This window comes from Salvelinus sp. IW2-2015, linkage group LG4p (genome assembly GCF_002910315.2).
Source record: "Salvelinus sp. IW2-2015 linkage group LG4p, ASM291031v2, whole genome shotgun sequence".
In the NCBI taxonomy this organism is placed as follows: Eukaryota; Metazoa; Chordata; class Actinopteri; order Salmoniformes; family Salmonidae; genus Salvelinus; species Salvelinus sp. IW2-2015.
In genome coordinates, this window is record NC_036841.1 from 23,234,393 (window position 1) to 23,252,461 (window position 18,069).

Below are 18,069 nucleotides of genomic sequence, written 5' to 3' on the forward strand. Positions count from 1 at the left end.
CTTATCCCTCTGTCCAGCCACAAGCATTACTTCTAGTCTTATCCCTCTGTCCAGCCACAAGCATTACTTCCAGTCTTATCCCTCTGTCCAGCCACAAGCATTACTTCTAGTCTTATCCCTCTGTCCAGCTACAAGCATTACTTTTCATTATCCCTCTGTCCAGCCACAATCATTTACTTCCTAGTCTTATCCCTCTGTCCAGCCACAAGCATTACTTCTAGTCTTATCCCTCTGTCCAGCCACAAGCATTACTTCTAGTTTATCCCTCTGTCCAGCCACAAGCATTACTTCAGTCTTATCCCTCTCTGTCCAGCCACAAGCATTACTTCTAGTCTTATCCCTCTGTCCAGCCACAAGCATTACTTCTAGTCTTATCCCTCTGTCCAGCCACAAGCATTACTTCTAAGTCTTATCCCTCTGTCCAGCCCACAAGCATTACTTCTAGTCTTATCCCTCTGTCCAGCCACAAGCATTACTTCTAGTCTATCCTCTGTCCAGCCACAAGCATTACTTTCTAGTCTTATCCGCTCTGTCCAGCCACAAGCATTACTTCTAGTCTTATCCCTCTGTCCAGCCACAAGCATTACTTCCAGTCTTATCCCTCTGTCCAGCCACAAGCTTAACTTCCAGTCTTATKCCTCTATCCAGCAGCAAACATTACTTCTAGTCTTATCCCTCTATCCAGCAGCAAACATTACTTCTAGTCTTATCCCTCTCTCCAGCCACAAGCATTACTTCTAGTCTTATCCCTCTGTCCAGCCAGAAGTATTACTTCTAGAACTTTTTCAAGCTGAAAGTAATACGTCTGCAGAATTTCCGTCAGTGTTTTAAGTATTTTGTTTTTTCAAAGGTGGATTTTTAGCTTATTTCAACCAAAAAGCTGGGGCTGAAGGTGAGTGAGTTAAGAGGGTGGGCAACTGTAAATAGGTTTAAGTTCATGTTTAGGCTCCCATCATTAGTCACTGATGGTCCTGGTAGGTTTTAGAGAGCCTGGCCTAGTGGAACAGCATTAAAGTTTCATTAGCACTAGACCAGTCTGACGGAGACTGTCTCTGAATGACCTCCTGTCTCTCTCCCTATCAGAGAATGGCCATGGCTGATTTGATGTACTTCACTGAGCGACTTGAGGAAACCAGGCGGTGTTGGTTTGCACCAGACAACGCCTGGCCTCGTTCCGCTGTGGCGCTCATCGTTATTCACTGTCTATCTTTCTCTCCATCGCCCAGCTCTGTTACATGGCAGGCACATGCAGCGAGGGGTAGGGCAGGCTGAGTGGGGACCACGAGGCAGACAGGCAGCACGTATCTGTGCCCACGTGTTTTACCACAGTGTGTGTAACTAAATTGTGTGTATTATGTGTGACAATGACCCAAGGAAAGGGCCTTTTCACAGAAAGAATAAAGGAGGTGGCCTTGGCTGCCAGTACTCAACCTTTGAATGTTAGTCTCTAAGTACCAGACAACGCCTGTGTGGGGGAGGGACGATACTGGTTCTCAAGATATCATTCTCAACCACTACCACAGTTCATTCCTTGAAGCTGCGCTTGTATATTGCGGTTATGAAAAATACCACAGTACGCAAATGGTAAGCATCACTTCTCCATGTAAGTTTCCATCTATGGAAAAAACATTTGTGTGTCTTAGTTAAGGCAAAGGAAACAGTGATAGATGTGACAAAGAGAGCGTGCAAAAAGGTCAAGAAAGGAAGGAGAAATCGAACAAGACAAAGAGAAAYAGGGGTGGGGAGGGGAACGAGAGACAGATCGTTTGCAAAACCACATGGGAGTTTCCTGACACTACACGACCCTTCATTTTGTAGTTCTGTTTCTTCCACTGACTGCACCGTAGCTGCTGCTTAGGATAATCGTCAAAATGATCAAACTAGCACTTCGATGATCTTCCCCAAAAAGTGTGACAAGAGCCTCAAAAGTCAAAATCTCTGCAAAATGATAGTAATTTAATGACTGAGTGTTTATTTAATGACAGGTTTCCTAAAAACAGACAATGTGGGCAGATAATATGGGCCATGTCCATCCCTGGGTTGCCAGATCTGATTACAGAGTAGAAGCTGACCACCGTGGCATTGTTAGTTAGTGTATGGAAATCAGATGACGGCTGTTAGTTAGGTGTGGTCAGTCTGTAGATTTAACTTTAGACTGAAGGAGTTATAGGGCCCTGTAATAAGGTGCCAGTAGCACTAGGGATGTGACGGTCATGACATTTTGTCAGCCGGTGATTGTCATGCTAAACGTGTTTATGTTAATTAACAGTCAATTACTTTGAGGCTGGCAGTTATTTGCGACTCCTTGCTTCCACGCATAGCCTAGAAACCACTGATACAGACGTTTGGAACATCTATATTTTAAAAAGTCAAATTAAGAGTAATAAATTCATTTAATTTAGCCGACACCATCACAAAAAAATCCATTATTTATTTTAGGCAGGTCTAAAGAAACATGATATGAAGAAAATGTAGTCTATTTCAGAAGAACAGAATAGCATACTGTAAATTGTGTTCATGTTAGGCCCTGATCTGGCTATGCCATACGTCTGTGGGCTACACTAGTTATTTTAGCAGACTAGATTTGCTTATAATTCCTGTGGCATTATTTTATATTATTTTGTAGTAAGAAGAATACAATTGAACAAAGCTGAATAAAATAGAAAGGATATTTTCTCCAAAAGATTTCCAAGGGAGTGTGCACATGCAGCTATTCTGTGTTGAGCGGTTAACAAAGAAACAGGTCCTCCTAATCTGAACAAAAATATAAACGCAACATGCAAACATGCTCAATGGGTGACATGTCTGATAACTATGCAGGCCATGGACGAAKTGACCATTTAGGAGCTCCCGAGTGGCGCAGCGGTCTAATGCACTGCATCTCAGTGCTAGAAGCGTCACCCTGGTTCGATTCCAGGCTGTATCACAACCGGCCGTGATTGGGAGTCCCATGAGAGAGAGTTTCATCAAAGCCCTTGATGTTTTTTTGCGACTGCACTTGAAGAAACTTTCAACGTTTCCTTTCTAAGTGTCCTGATACTTCGAGCTTGGAGTTGTATTTTTATGATAACATAGCTACAGTATTTCACTTTTTTAATGTGTATAGTATTGCTTACTAGGTYTGTCCAATACATTTTGTAACCACTCCCTCATCTAATTAGGGCTAATTGGAAAAGCTGTTCAAAAGAGGACATTATGTCACGCCCTGACCTTAGTTATCTTTGTTTTCTTTATTATTTTGGTTAGGTCAGGGTGTGACGAGGGTGGTATGTGTGTTTTTGTCTTGTCTAGGRGTGTGTGTGTAGTCTAGGCATTATGTAGGTCTATGGTGGCCTAGATTGGTTCCCAATCAGAGGCAGCTGTTTATCATTGCCTCTGATTGGGGATCCTATTTAGGTAGCCATTTMCCAGTTTGGTTTGTGGGTGATTGTCTATGTGATGTTGCATGTTTGCACTCAGTGTTATAGCGGTCACGTTCGTTTTGTTATTTTGTATTGTTTGTTAAGTGTTCTTCATTATTAAAAGGAAGAATGTATTCTAATCACGCTGCGCCTTGGTCTCCTCACTACGACGAACGTGACACATTGTATTATTTTTTTGTACTCCCTGACGAAGGCCATGCAGCCGAAACGCATCGGATTTTTTAAACTTTGTTTCTATTGAACATGCCATACTAATAAAGGCATTTTAATTAATTATATGAAGAGTGCCTTGGTCCTATTTTCTTTTTGATGACCAATTTAGCCCTTTTACCAAATAGGGCTATCTTCTGTATACCACCCCTATCTTGTCACAACACAACTGATTGGCTCAAACGCATTAAGAAGGAAAGAAATTCCACAAATTAACTTTTTACAAGGCACACCTGTTAATTGAAATGTATTCCAGGTGACTAGCTCATGAAGGTGGTTGAGAGAATGCCAAGAGTGTGCAAAGCTGTCATCAAGGCAAAGAGAGGCTACTTTGAAGAATCTCAAATATAAAACATATTTTGGTTTGTTTAACACTTTTTTGGTTACTACATGATTCTATATGTGTTATTTCATAGTTTTGATGTCTTCACTATTATTCTACAATGTAGGAAATAGTCAAAGTAAAGAAAAACCCTTGAATGAGTAGGTGTGTCCAAATATTTGACTGGTACTGTATACTAAATAATATACAGTGCAATCAGAAAGTATTCAGACCCCTTTTCCCACATTTTGTTACGTTACTGTCACGTTCCTGACCTGTTTTCTCTTATTTTTATGTGTTAGTCGGTCAGGACGTGAGTTTGGGTGGGCAGTCTATGTTATGTGTTTCTATGTTGGTTTTGGGTGACCTGATATGGTTCTCAATTAGAGGCAGGTGGTTTACGTTTCCTCTGATTGAGAGCCATATTAAGGTAGGTGGTTTCACATTGTTGGTTGTGGGTGGTTGTCTCCTGTGTCTGTGTTTGTTTGCACCACACGGGACTGTTTCGTTTGTTCGTTCGGTTTATGTAGTCTGTTCCTGTTTCATGCGTTCTTCGTGTCATGTAAGTTCTTATGTTCAGGTCAGTCTACGTCGTTTGTTGTTTTGTAGTTTGTTAAAGTGTTTTCGTGTTTTTCCGTCTTACTTTAATAAACTCATTATGTCATTTCACCACGCTGCGTTTTGGTCAAATCCCTGCTCCTCCTCTTCAGATGAAGAGGAGGAGGAAAATCGTTACAGTTACAGCCTGATTCTAAAATTGACTAAATTGTATTTTTCCCTCATCAATCTACACACAATACCCCACAATGACATAGCAAAAAACGTTTTTACAAATTTTAGCAAATTGATTAAAAACAATTCAAAACGTAAATATCACATTTACTTTAGTATTCAGACCCCTTACTCTGTACTTTGTTGAAGCACCTTTGGCAGCGATTACAGCCTCGACTGTTCTTGGGTATGATACTACAAGCTTGGCACACCTGTATTTGGGGAGTTTCTCCCATTCTTCTCTGCAGATCCTCTCAAGCTCTGTCAGGTTAGATGGGGAGCATCACTGCACAGCTATTTTCAGGTCTCTCCAGAGATGTTCAGGTTTTCATCAATGATCTCACTGTACTTTGCTCCGTTCATCTTTCCCTCGATCCTGACTAGTCTCCCAGTACCTGCCGCTGAAAAACATCCCCACAGCATGATGCTGCCACCACCATGCTTCACCGTAGGGATGGTGCTAGGTTTCCTCCAGATGTGAGGCTTGGCATTCAGGCCAAAGAGTTACATCTTGGTTTCATCAGACCAGAGAATCTTGTTTCTCATGTTCTGAGATTCCTTTAGATGCCTTTTGGCAAACTCCAAGCGGGTTGGGGTGGTAGCGGTTAGAGCGTTGGGCCAGTAACCAAAAGGTTGCTGGATCGAATCCCCGAGCTGACATGATAAAAATCTGTCGTTCTGCCCCTGAGCAAGCAGTTAACCCACTGTTCCCCGGGTGCCGAAGACGTGGATGTCGATTATGGCAGCCCCCCCCCAAGGTCACCTCCCCGACCCTTCGCCGCCGTTTGGCCAGGTGACCAGTTCTAAGAAGAGTCTTGGTGGTTCCAAACTTCTTCCATTTAAGAATGATGGAGGCCACTGTGTTCTTGGGGACCTTCAATGCTGCAGACATTTTTTGGTACCCTTCCCCAGATCTGTGCCTCGACACAATCCTGTCTCGGAGCTATACAGGCAATTCCTTCGACCACATGGCTTGGTTTTTGCTCTGACATGCACTGTCAACTGTGGGACCTTATATAGACAGGTGTGTGCCATTCCAAATCATGTTCAATCAATTGAATTTACCACAAATGGACAACAATCAAGTTGTAGAAACATCTCAAGGATGATCAATGGAAAAATGATGCACCTGAGCTCAATTTCGAGTCTCATAGCAAAGGGTCTGAACACCTATGTAAATTAGGTATTTCTGTTTTTACAATTTCTAAAAAACAGTTTTTGCTTTGTCATTATGGGGTATTGTGTGTAGATTGAGGAAGTACATTTTTTTATTTGATCCATTTTAGAATATGGCTGTAACGTAACAAAATGTGGAAAAAGTCAAGGGGTCTGAATACTTTCCGAATGCACTGTATATGTCAGATTGAGAATAGGCCATTAACATGTACCTGTCGGAACAGAAGCAGGGGGAAAAAATACATGTCATACGTATGCACTTAATCAGCACATGGAGGACACTTTTCCCGGGGTTCATTTCCATGCTAGCCAGTTAGGCTACTCCGGTTGTAAAGCGAAGCAATGTGCTTATTAATATTAGAAAAGTTGAGGAATAAATATAGTAGGCCTAGCCTATAGAAAGCTGATGGGATCCTCCCTTTTTTAACAGAGGCCATCCAATCTCTGTTTCCCACCCTATTGCATAGCTTATAGAAATGTTGCGCAACATGTGCTCTCATGAAGTGTTTGATTTGATTTTTTCGATTGCATTTGCATTGATTTCAGAGTGATTAGAGGGACAATAGAGCCCTGAGTATCAGGCCATTAGCGACTGGCAGTTAGTTTGGTAGGCTACTAATGACCATCAGCCAGTGCACAGTTTTGGAGAAGCCTAGTTACCATGACTAAACGGTCACGTGGAATTTGACTGCGGTCATGACTAGTGACTGCTGGTGTGGTGGTAATATGGTCACCATAACAGCCCTAAGTAGCACCCAGGATTAACCTCGCTATACATTCAACATCACAGGCCTGTGAAGTTTACAAGGACAGCGACTTCAGTTTACGAGACCAATGACATGATTTAAAAAAAGTTACTTCCCTGGTTTACGAGCTGCACAGCTCAATCCTCTAAGACAGTGTTTTGGTTCAAACTATTCAAAGAGAATCTTGTACACAAGAATGATCCTCTTCACACAAGAATGACCTTATTATTGTGCAATTGCAGTACAGCTAATATGAGGAAGTTGAAAACCAGTCGGAAAGACAACACCACTTCTGCAATTACATAAGATCCATGTTTCAGGCAGCACCAAACATCTCTCCAATTCTGGTGTCCAGCAACGCTCAAGTCTAGCCCATCCCAACCCCCCACACACCTGTCCTGACGGACATAATATCTGCCCCTTGTGGTCAGAGTCCTTTATCCATCTCTTTATGACAATAACAGTGTAGAACAGTGCTGCTCATCTCCAATATCCAATGTAAACACAATACAGGCCGTTTACATGGACAGACCTGAGTAACCCAACTCCCCATGCAGCCACTTAGCTCAGGCCTGACCACCCTATACAGACAGACTGGCCTATTGTGGGTTAGAGATGAAAGGGGGGGTAGAGAATAAAAAGAGAGAAAGGGAGTGAAAGAGAGAGAGGGGGGGAGAAGGGAGAGAGGAGGGAGGGAGAGGAAAGAGACACAGACAAATACAGAGAAAGAGAGAAAAGGAGTGAAAGAGAGAGGGGGGGGGAGAAGGGAGGGAGAGGAAAGAGACAGACAAATACAGAGAAAGAGAGAAAGGCCTGGCCGTCCGTGGCTTAGGCTGCCTCTTTTGTTCGTAACCATGTTGTTGTCTGCTGGTTCCCTGGTTCCCCCAGTCCAGTCTCAAAGAAAGCCCCTTGATATTCAGCTGTAATAAGAGACAGCCATGTTGGATATCTCCTTCTTCATATATTCTTTCCTCATTCCCCTTTTTCTCCCCTTCCTTCCTCTCCTCCCACTGTTTCTCACTCTATCTTTAGCTTTCAACAGCCCGCACTGAGAATGTGTGGGAGGGAGAGAAGTCCAAATTTAGATGCTGCTACATTAATAGCGATGAGAAATCCAGATCAGACGGCCTTCTCCAGCGCTTTGAATTTAACAATCCCATGGGAGATTGAGAACACTGGGAGAGAGGCTAGTAGGCCAGTTTAGTGGTACTGTACCTGATATGACCTGTACAGAATAGGTGATGTTATCAAATCAAAATGTATTTGTCACATGCACCGAATATAACAGGTTACAGTGAAATGCTTACTTACAAGCCCTTAACCAACAATACAGTTTTAAGAAAAAAAATACCCCAAATAAATAAAAGTAACAAATAATTAAAGAGCAGCAGTAAAATAACAATAGCGAGGCTACATACAGGGGGTACCGGTACAGAGTCAATGTGCAGGGGCACATCAAGGTAATTGAGGTGAGAAACTCAGCAAAGAAAGAAGCGTCCCTTTTTCAGGACCCTGTCTTTCAAAGATAATTCGTAAAAATCCAAATAACTTCACAAATCTTCATTGTAAAGGGTTTAAACACTGTTCCCATGCTTGTTCAATGAACCATAAACAATTCATGAACAAGCACCTGTGGAAAGGTTGTTAAGACACTTACAGACGGTAGGCAATTAAGGTCACAGTTATGAAATCTTAGGACACGAAAGAGGCCTTTCTACTGACTCTGAAATACGCCAAAAGAAAGATGCCCAGGGTCCCTGCTCATCTGCGTGAATGTGCCTTAGGCATGTTGCAAGGAGGCATGAGGACTGCAGAAGTGGCCAGGGAAATAAATTGCAATGTCCGTACTGTGAAACGCCTAAGACAGCTAGTTAAACGCCTAACCATGTTAGTTTGTTGGTGATGTGGACACCAAGGAACTTGAAGCTCTCAACCTGCTCCACTACAGGCCCGTCGATGAGAATGGGGGTGTGCTCGGTCCTCCTTTTCCTGGTAACCATCTGGCCCTGCGGCCTTGTGAATGTTGGCCTGTTTAAAGGTCTTACTCACATCGACTACGGAAAGCGTGATCACACAGTCATCCAGAACAACTGATGCTATCATGCATACTTCAGTGTTGCTTGCCTCGAAGCGAGCATAGAAGTAATTTAGCTCATCTGGTAGGCTCGTGTAACTGAGCAGCTCGCGGCTGTGCTTCCCTTTGTAGTCTGTAATAGTTTGTAAACACTGCCACATCCGACGAGCGTCGGTGCCGGTGAAGTACGATTCAATCTTAGTCCTGTATTGACACTTTGCCTGTTTGATGGTTCGTCAGAAGGCATGAGATTTCTTATAAGCTTCCGGGTTAGAGTCCCGCTCCTTGAAAGCAGCAGCTCTACCCTTTAGCTCAGTGCGGATGTCGCTTGTAATTCATGGCTTCTGGTTGGGTTATGTACGTATGGTCACTGTGGGGACGACGTCATCAATTCACTTATTGATGAAGCCAGTGACTGATGTGGTGTACTCCTCAATGCCATTGGAAGAATCCCGGAACATATTCCAGTCTGTGCTAGCAAAACAGTCCTGTAGCTTAGCATCTGCTTCATCTCACCACTTTCTTGTTGACTGAGTCACTGGTACTTCCTGCTTTAGTTTTTGCTTGTAAGCAGGAATCAGGAGGATAGAATTATGGTCAGATTTGCCAAATGGAGGGCGAGGGAGAGCTTTGTACACATCTCTGTGTGTGGAGTAAAGGTGGTCTAGAGTTTTTTTCCCTCTGGTTGCACATTTAACATGCTGGTAGAAATGAGGTAAAACAGATTTGAATTTTCCTGCATTAAAGTCCCTGGTCACTAGAAGTGCCGCCTCTGGATGAGCGTTTTCCTGTTTACTTATGGTCTTATACAGCTCATTGAGTGAGGACTTAGTGCCAGCATCTGTTTGTGGTGGTATGTAGACAGCTACGAAAAATACAGATGAAAACTCTCTTAGTAAATAGTGTGGTCTACAGCTTATCATCATGAGATACTCTACCTCAAGCAAGCAAAACCTTGAGACTTCCTTAGATTTCGTGCACCAGCTGTTGTTTACAAATATACATAGACCGCCACCCCTTATCTTACCAGAGGCCGCTGTTCTATCCTGCCGAAAAAGCTTAAAACCCGCCAGCTGTATGTTATTAATGTCGTCGTTCAGCCACAACTTGGTGAAACATAAGATATTACAGTTTTTAATGTCCCGTTGGTGGGATATACATGATCGTAGTTTGTCTATTTTATCATCAATTGATTGTTCGTTGGCTAATAGGACTGATGGTAAAGGTAGATTACCCTCTCGTGTAATCTGAGGGCCTTGTCGGGCGTCTGAAGTAAAATCTTCCTGTCCGACTCGTTGAAGAAAAAGTATTCCTCCAGTATGGGGTGAGTAATCGCTGTCCTGATATCTAGAAGCTCTTTTCGGTCATAAGATACGGTGGCAGAAACATTATGTACAAAATAACTTACAATGATAATGATAGTTGGCATCTCCATGTACAGTATGCATGATCCTAAAGGGCTTTACATTATAAGGACGTTGCTCCGTTTGTAATACCCAGTTGATTAACAATGTGAATGGATCGCAGTGGAAGTAGCTCAACGTTCCTTTAGTGAGGAGTAGAGATGTGCATTGTTGGTTGCTTGAGAGACAGACTGACTTGAGGGAGAAGTGAAACTGACAGGATTCATTGAGGGGGACAGATGTGTGAGAATATCACACAGACTTTGTCTGATGACAGCCAGGCATATCCTTCATTGTACCCCATTTCCTTTCATCAATGTGTTTCTGTCTTACAGTTCTATAAATTCATAAACTGTTAATTATACGTTTATAATCTGTAATAAACTGCTTTAACACATTGGTTGAAACTTTGATTGTTAAACTGTTATTGATTATGGGCATGGAAGGAACAAGGAAGTTGAACCTAAATACAATATACCTACTATAGGCCTACAGCACATCAAGGACAGTTCATCTGTAGGCCAGGCCTACATGCACGAGATTACTGTATTATTTGTATTTATTTTAAGAATGTGGAGCTTGCAATGTCTATTCTATTGTTTTCTATATAAAAAAACAYTCTAGTAGCCTATATCATGAGAACAACACACATCAAACATGTACATGTTCCACCATCACTCACTCTCCCTCCCTCGCACACACGCACGCAAACACACACACACACACACACACACTCACCAACAAGCTGAACTTTATTATGATAGCAGTCAAAGTGTATGTTATGCCTATGCTACCCATACTGTACCTCCAAAGTGCGTATTTCTTGCTGAGTGAGGTCGCTCAATGCAGCGCATTTGGTTCGGAGTCCTTGTAAGCTAGATATGGAGATCTCGATCATATTCTGGATGAGTTCGCACTGGTGGAGTGCATCCTTGTCCATCGCTGCGCCACCTTCACTGTCCCCGTCCGAAAGTTATTTACTTTGAACCATCTTTCCACCTTTGACTGGCACAATATCCATTCCTCGTCGTTGGCACGGCTTGATAGGTTTAGTCGAGTTTGAACAGCGAACTAATAGAACAGTTCATCTACGACCTTTACTTTCTTAGCTCTGTCGCTTCAATGAGCACACAGTGGGTTCCGTGTATTCTCAAGAGCGACGCAAATGACTTCTTTCTGCTTGGTGTTTGACAGAGTGGCCGCGTTCCAGGTCGTCTTTTAACTTCTGTGGGGCAACGGCACACATTTCAGCAAATAAACCCCTGTTTCAAATAAACGGCGAGTCTAAATGAATTGTTTTTGAGGTTACCATGAATTACCATTACCACTATTGAACGTGACACTKAACGTGTTCATTATCTCGATATGTGGATTGAGAAATCAAATGGAACCCTGTTTACAACTCTGTATATAAAAGAAACGGACAGAAATCCTATATTACAGGGTGACAGCTTCCACCCTGAGCCATTAAAAAGAGGACTACCAAGAAGCCAATTTTTTAGACTGCGCGGTATATGCCACTCCACAGAGGATTATCTAGAAAAAGCAGCGGAGATGCGCATTAGGTTTCTAAGAAGAGGCTATTCGTCACAATGTGTGGATGAAGCTCATCATTTGGCATTGGAAAAAACACGAGATGAACTGCTACAAAAAAAGACCCGCTAAAGCTAAAGAACACTCCGTAATGTTCACAACTACATATACTTTGAATTCGCGAAAAATGGGAGGTGTGGTCAAGAAACACTGACATATTTTATCATCGGACCCAGTATTGCCGGCTGAATTTAAACATCGACCACGTATTGAGGAGAGGTCGCAATTTACGCGATAAATTGGTTCATGCCAACTGCCAGCCACAAAAAAATTATAATAAGAAGAAAATCAGCCAGGCTCTTTTACGCCCTCTACCAAATGGTAGCTATAAATGCAGAGGATGCGCATAGTGCAACAATATGATGAAGTGTGAATATTTCTGCCACCCACACACAGGAAAACGGTTCCAAATAAATGACATTATTACYTGTTCCACCACCCATGTTATTTACATTATTAAATGTCCATGTGGGCTCTGTGATGTCGGTAAAACCACCAGCTCTCTCAAACAGAGAATTAGTGAACATAAAAGTTCAATCAGGAGAAACGACAGGGATTATCCAGTCGCTGTACATTTCAATGACATTTCCACCTTTAGATTTTGTGGCATAGAGAAAGTTAAGATATCAGACAGGGGAGGAGATATTAATAATACTCTGCGTAAAAGAGAATGTTTTTGGATTTTCACCCTCCAGACATTATTTCCTAAAGGACTTAATGATGAAATGCCTATGTATGTTATGTTGTGAATTTGAACATGAAATATGTGTCTATTGTAGATTATTCTGACGTTTTTCGTACAATGTACCCAATGACTAATGAAAACTTGCTATGTCCTCATTGAGATTTTACAGACGTGTTCAATACGCCTTATTTATACACTTTTGTAATATTTATGAAATGCATATTGTTATATTTGGTAGCACTTATTTGTTTTTCATTTGCCTCCAACCCCCTTCGATGTGTAGAACGGATGTGGGTGGGGCCAGGTCTACATAAGGGTGCAAATTTCAAAAAATCACAAAAGCTCTGACGAAGGCCGTGTGGCTGATACGTAAGCTTATTAAATATCGGTGATACTATCAAGAGCAGTGTGCGGTTTCCTTTTTCCTTCATCTTGTTCAATTGTTGCCATGCACCTGCAAATAAGATTGCTCAGATGTGCAAGTGCCTTTTGAACTTTGTACCATGAATTGCCACAAATTGTTTACAAGGTTCAATTTGTTACATTAAATAATTCAGTATTGTCTCGAAGAAATTATGGCAATCATCTGTTTTTATCACCAGTAAGAAACTGCTAGCCGTTGGCTGCTAACAGCTAGCTAACCATAGACTGCTAACTAACTATAGACATGTAACTAGAGCTAACTGGCAAGCACAAAAAAACTCATTACCCTCTGTAGTGCCCTGTAGTCGGATGCCGAGCAGTTGCCATACCAAGCGGTGATGCAACCAGTCAGGATGCTCTCAATAGTGCAACTGTATAACTTTTTGAGGATCTGAGGTCCCATGCCAAACATTTTCAGCCTCCTGAGGGAGAATAGGCATTGTCTTGCCCTCTTCACGACTGTGTTGGTGTGTTTGGACCATTTTAAGACCTTAGGGATTTGGACACCGAGGAACTGGAAGCTCTCGACCAACTCCACTATAGCTCCATCAATGTGAATGGGGGTGTGCTCAGCCCTCCTTTTCCTGTGGTCCACGATCAGCTCTTTTGTCTTGCTCACGTTGAGGGAGACATTGTTGTCCTGGTACCACACTGTCAGGTCTCTGACCTCTTCCCTATAGGCTGTCTCACCGTCGTCAGTGATCAAGCCTACCACCATTGTTTCGTTGGCATACTTAATGATGGTGTTTGAGTCATGCGTAGCCACACAGTAGTGGGTGAACAGGATGTACAAAAGTGGACTAAGCACACACCCTTGTGGAGCCCCGGTGTTGAGGGTCAGGGTGGCGGAGGTGATGTCTTCTACCCTCACCACCTGTTGTCGGCCCGTCAGGAAGTCCAGGATCCAGTTGCAGAGGGAGGTGTTCAGTCCCAGGGTCCTAAGCTTGGTTACTAGATTGGAGGCGACAACGCTGTTGAACGCTGAGCTGTAGTCAATGAACAGCATTCTCAGATAGGTATTCCTCTTGTCTAGGTGGCTGAGGGCAGTGTGGAGAGCATTTGAGATTGTGTCGTCTATGGACCTGTTGAGGAGGTATGCAAATTGGGGTGGGTCCTTGGTGTCTGGGATGATGGAGTTGATGTGTGCCATAACCACCCTTTCAAAACACTTAATGATTGCTGATGTGAGTGCTACAGGGCGGTAGTCATTCTGGCATGTTGCCTTAGAGTTCTTGGGAACAGAAAATATGGTAGTCATTTTAAAATGTGGGGATTACAGACTGGGACAAGGAGAGGTTGAAAATGACCTGCCAGCTGTCTGAGCATGCTCTGAGATCTTGCCCTGGAATATCATTCGGTTCCACGGCATTGCAAATGTTGACCTGATTAATGGACTGTAACCCCCGCCGTATGCGTTGAAGCCTGTGTAATATGATTCCACCTTATTCCTATATTGTCGTTTTGATCGTTTGATGACTGCGGAGGTCGTATCGGGATTTCTTGTACTTGTTCCTGTCCTCAGCCGTAGCCTCAGGGTTGTCTACAATAGCCCTGTGTGTGGCAGCCCTGTACTTTAGTGCCAACCTCTGTTAATCCAGGGCTGTCTATTGGGGAAGCAGCGTATCTTTATTGTGGGGACAACATTGCGGATGCATTTCCTAATGAAGCCGGTGACGGAGGTGGTTAGCTCATCAATGCTATCGGTGGAGTCTCGGAACATATTCCATTCAACGCTAGCAAAGCAGTCCTGTAGCATAATCTCTGATTCTGATGACCATTTCTCAACGCAACGAGTACTTCRTGTTTGAGCTTCTGCTTGTAACAGGAAGCAGGAGTACAGAGTCAWGATCTGATTTGCTGAATGGGGGACAAGGAGGGCCTTGTATGCTTGCTTGTGGGTAGAGTAACAGTGGTCTAGGACTTTTTCGCCCCTGGTAGCAAAGGAGACATGTTGATGGAAGTTGGGCATCACGTGTCAACAAGGAAAGCAGCCTCCGGGTGCAAGTTTTACTGCTTGTTTATAGCCTCATACAGTTTGTTAAGTGCCAGCTTGTTATTTTTCTTGTCCTGAGATAGAATGTATACAACAGTCACAATAATATCTGAGAACTCCCTCAGGAGGTAGATGGGTCGGCATTTGACCATCAGGTAGTCCAAGACGGGTGAATGATGGGTCAAGACTTCCACTGCGCTCGAGTCGGCACACCATTTGTTGTTGATGAAGAGGCAAACCCCTCCCACTCTCGATTTTCCAGACTTCACTGTCCTGTCCACTCAGTGAATGAAGAATCCATCAAGTTGGATAGCCATGGGGGGTATCTTGGCCGAAAGCCATGTTTCAGAAAAGCAGAGAATATTGCAGTTACGAGAGCCCTGCTGGTGGCAAATCCATGATAGGAAGGTAATCAATTTTATTATCAAGTGATTCTATTGGCCAAGATTGTTCACTCGTCTTGGGCAATAAAATGGAGGGAAGAGGTGGCTGGTTGGGGGTCCTAGGTCCTGTTGGTTCCAGACTTGGTGCATCGGTACCGCTTGCTGTACTGTAGCAGAGAGAACAGTCTATGACTTGGGTGGCTGGATACAATTTTTAGGGCCTTCCTCTGACACCACCTGGTATAGAGGTCCTGGATGTCAGGGAGCTCGGGCCCAGTGTGTGTACTGGGCTGTACGTATTACCCTCTGTAGTATTTGCCATACCAAGCGTTGATGCAGCCAGTCAAGATGCTCTCAATGGTGCAGGGTTAAGGTTTAGGGTTTAAGGTTTAGGGTGTCCCCCTGCTCAAGGGGACACCGATTATCACAATAACCCTGGCTTAACTATCACCAAATACAAAGATCACAGCACATGTTCATTAAATGTTCTCTATGTATGTGATTTGCCAGTATACAGGTTGGGGGAGAGAACTATGGTGGGAACCCGAGTAGTTGGCAGAGCGCAGAGAATAACCAGGTTTTTGTTAAATTTCTGTGTTGAGATGAAGCTCTGACTGGCATGCTGTGATCTGCCCTCCCAGTGTTTCCCATAGGAAAGCGCCCCTCTCCAAAACAGCTGGGGAAAAATCTCCCTACATGGGCAGGAGAGGAGGAGGAGCCTTAACTCTGGGAATACTTTAATGCTCTGTAAGGGAGGCACATGCGGACAGAATTCAAATATGTTTTCATCCACTCTCAAAGCCCAATGCAACTCACCCAGAGGGTTCTGGCATCAGGCAACTTGCTGTGTTTAATGAAATTCTAATCACATTCACACCGATTGGCTCTATAGAACAGAGCCCTCGGGCCAAGTTGCCTAGATTTCAGGTGATTAGAAAGAAACTGGTCCTTCGTGGCACTCGTGCCCGCTACCCTCAACTAAGTTGATCAAAACGCATTGTTGTTTCATTATATTTACATATCTCGTCATGCAAAGATGTATGAAAACATGATTTGTATTGACATAGGCAGTCTCTCCCTGTCCTATTTTGGAGACTCTGCTCCCAATGTTTGGGGACGATTGTTGTAACATATGTTTGTATTACTGTTATTCTGTGCTCTTGTTCCAACTGTTTTGTGAGAATGTACTGCCATCTACTGGTACAATAAGGTCGAGAGAGAGCGAGAGCGAGAGAGAGAGAGATTGATTCTTTAGGAGGTCTGTTAAAAGATTGACGTAGTTGGCAATGAAGACACTCAACAAGGACAGGAAGTGACGCTGTTAGGAGATTGAGAGACAGGAAGTGGACACAATTGGAGGAAGCGAAAGAATGTTAATTCATCCCTTGATATTTACAGCCCTCTATAATGTATCCACATACACGGTAACGTCATTGAATCAACATTTATTTCTGCATATCCCCTTTGTTCTTTTTATACTAATATGTGTATCAATCCTCAAATGTCAAGCCACGTTTAAGAAACAAGATCTTTGTCACATTAGTACACAAATATTGATCCAGCACAGATCTTATGTTAAGGCCCAATTTGTGTCTTTGTTCACGTACACGTCACTATGAGAACAACGTGATATTTCACAGAATGTTAATTCTGTGAAATATCAAGGAGAGGGCCTCCTGTGGTGCCAGATTCTCTTCATCGGCCATTCCAAAACATAGTATAAAAGTAGGGATTGTGCACCTGAAATGGCATCCTATTCCCTATATAACGCTCTACTTTTGGCCAGAGCCCATGAGGGATAGGGTGCTTGAGTCTATTTTAGGCTGCTGAGCTCCTCCATCTGCTGACCTGTGACCCACAGAGGCAGCTTTACGGTCAGATATCAGGGGCCAACTAGGCCAGTTACCTCTTTAGCCACATACTCTAAAAAACACTACCACTGATGCACAATAGTACTAAATTGACAGTAATCACTCAGAAAGCKCTGAGTAGCACTCAGCCTAAAGTCCTCTGAGTGAGACTGAGAACAATAAAATCAGCACACTACAGATGGCGAAAGAAAAAGAGAGAAAAAGCAAAAAAAACAGACCAGTTTCCAAATGAAGTGATAGTTGTTTCTACCCGCCCACTCTCCCTACTCCCCTCCCTCTCTCTCCATTTCCGTTTCTCTCTCTCTCTGTATCCTTTTCCCCCTCTTTCCCACTTTTTTCCATGAGGTGTCAATATTATTATGTTTCAGGAGGCGTGGCCGTTGAGCATATGACTTGCACTGCCCAACACATCATTTACAATAGTTTTTCAAGGCTGTAAGGAAAAAAGCCCTCCACTTTGCCCTCAAATACACACAAGCAGACAGAGGCAATCTTTATCCTATCAGTCAAGGACAGGAAATGATAACGGCTTTATGGAAGAGTTCCTGTCCCAAATAAATAATCTCGACTCGTTTGGAAATAAGACTAAATTAGATTTAGATCTCCACAGTAACCATTTCTGTTTGTAAAATGTTCCATATTTTATGGATAGAAAAACAAGGATGTTCCTCCTTTACCATTCTAAGATTGATCTACTCATGAGAATTTGTCAACATTTGTAATGTCATCATGACCTAATGGCATTAAAATACAGACGTTGAGTCACCTGTTAACAATTCAAAGCAGTGATTCCAAAATTGCTAGGCCCTTTAGGTTGCATGGCCTCTGACAAGAAACAATGTATTTGTTTACTTGGTGAATAACAAGACACTTCAAAACGCTTTAGGTGGGTCACAGTGAAAAAATGTGTGGGAAGTGAATCACTGAGTGAGAACAAAGGTCATGTATGTATAGTTACAGCACAGTGCAACAAAGAAGAACTTGGAAGATTTACAGT

General features: G+C 43.0%; 1 protein-coding gene across 1 annotated transcript in view; it reads right to left on the reverse strand.

Annotated features, from left to right (window-relative positions):
- Positions 1–12,269, reverse strand: part of LOC111960716 (kinase suppressor of Ras 1-like) — a 54,955-nt gene extending 42,686 nt beyond the window's left edge. Inside the window, exon 1 of the mRNA XM_070438981.1 lies at positions 10,930–12,269. Coding sequence (XP_070295082.1) covers positions 10,930–11,064 — 135 coding nt within the window. The 5' untranslated portion in view covers positions 11,065–12,269. The remainder of the gene's footprint in view (positions 1–10,929) is intronic.
- Positions 12,270–18,069: the final 5,800 nt, after the last annotated feature.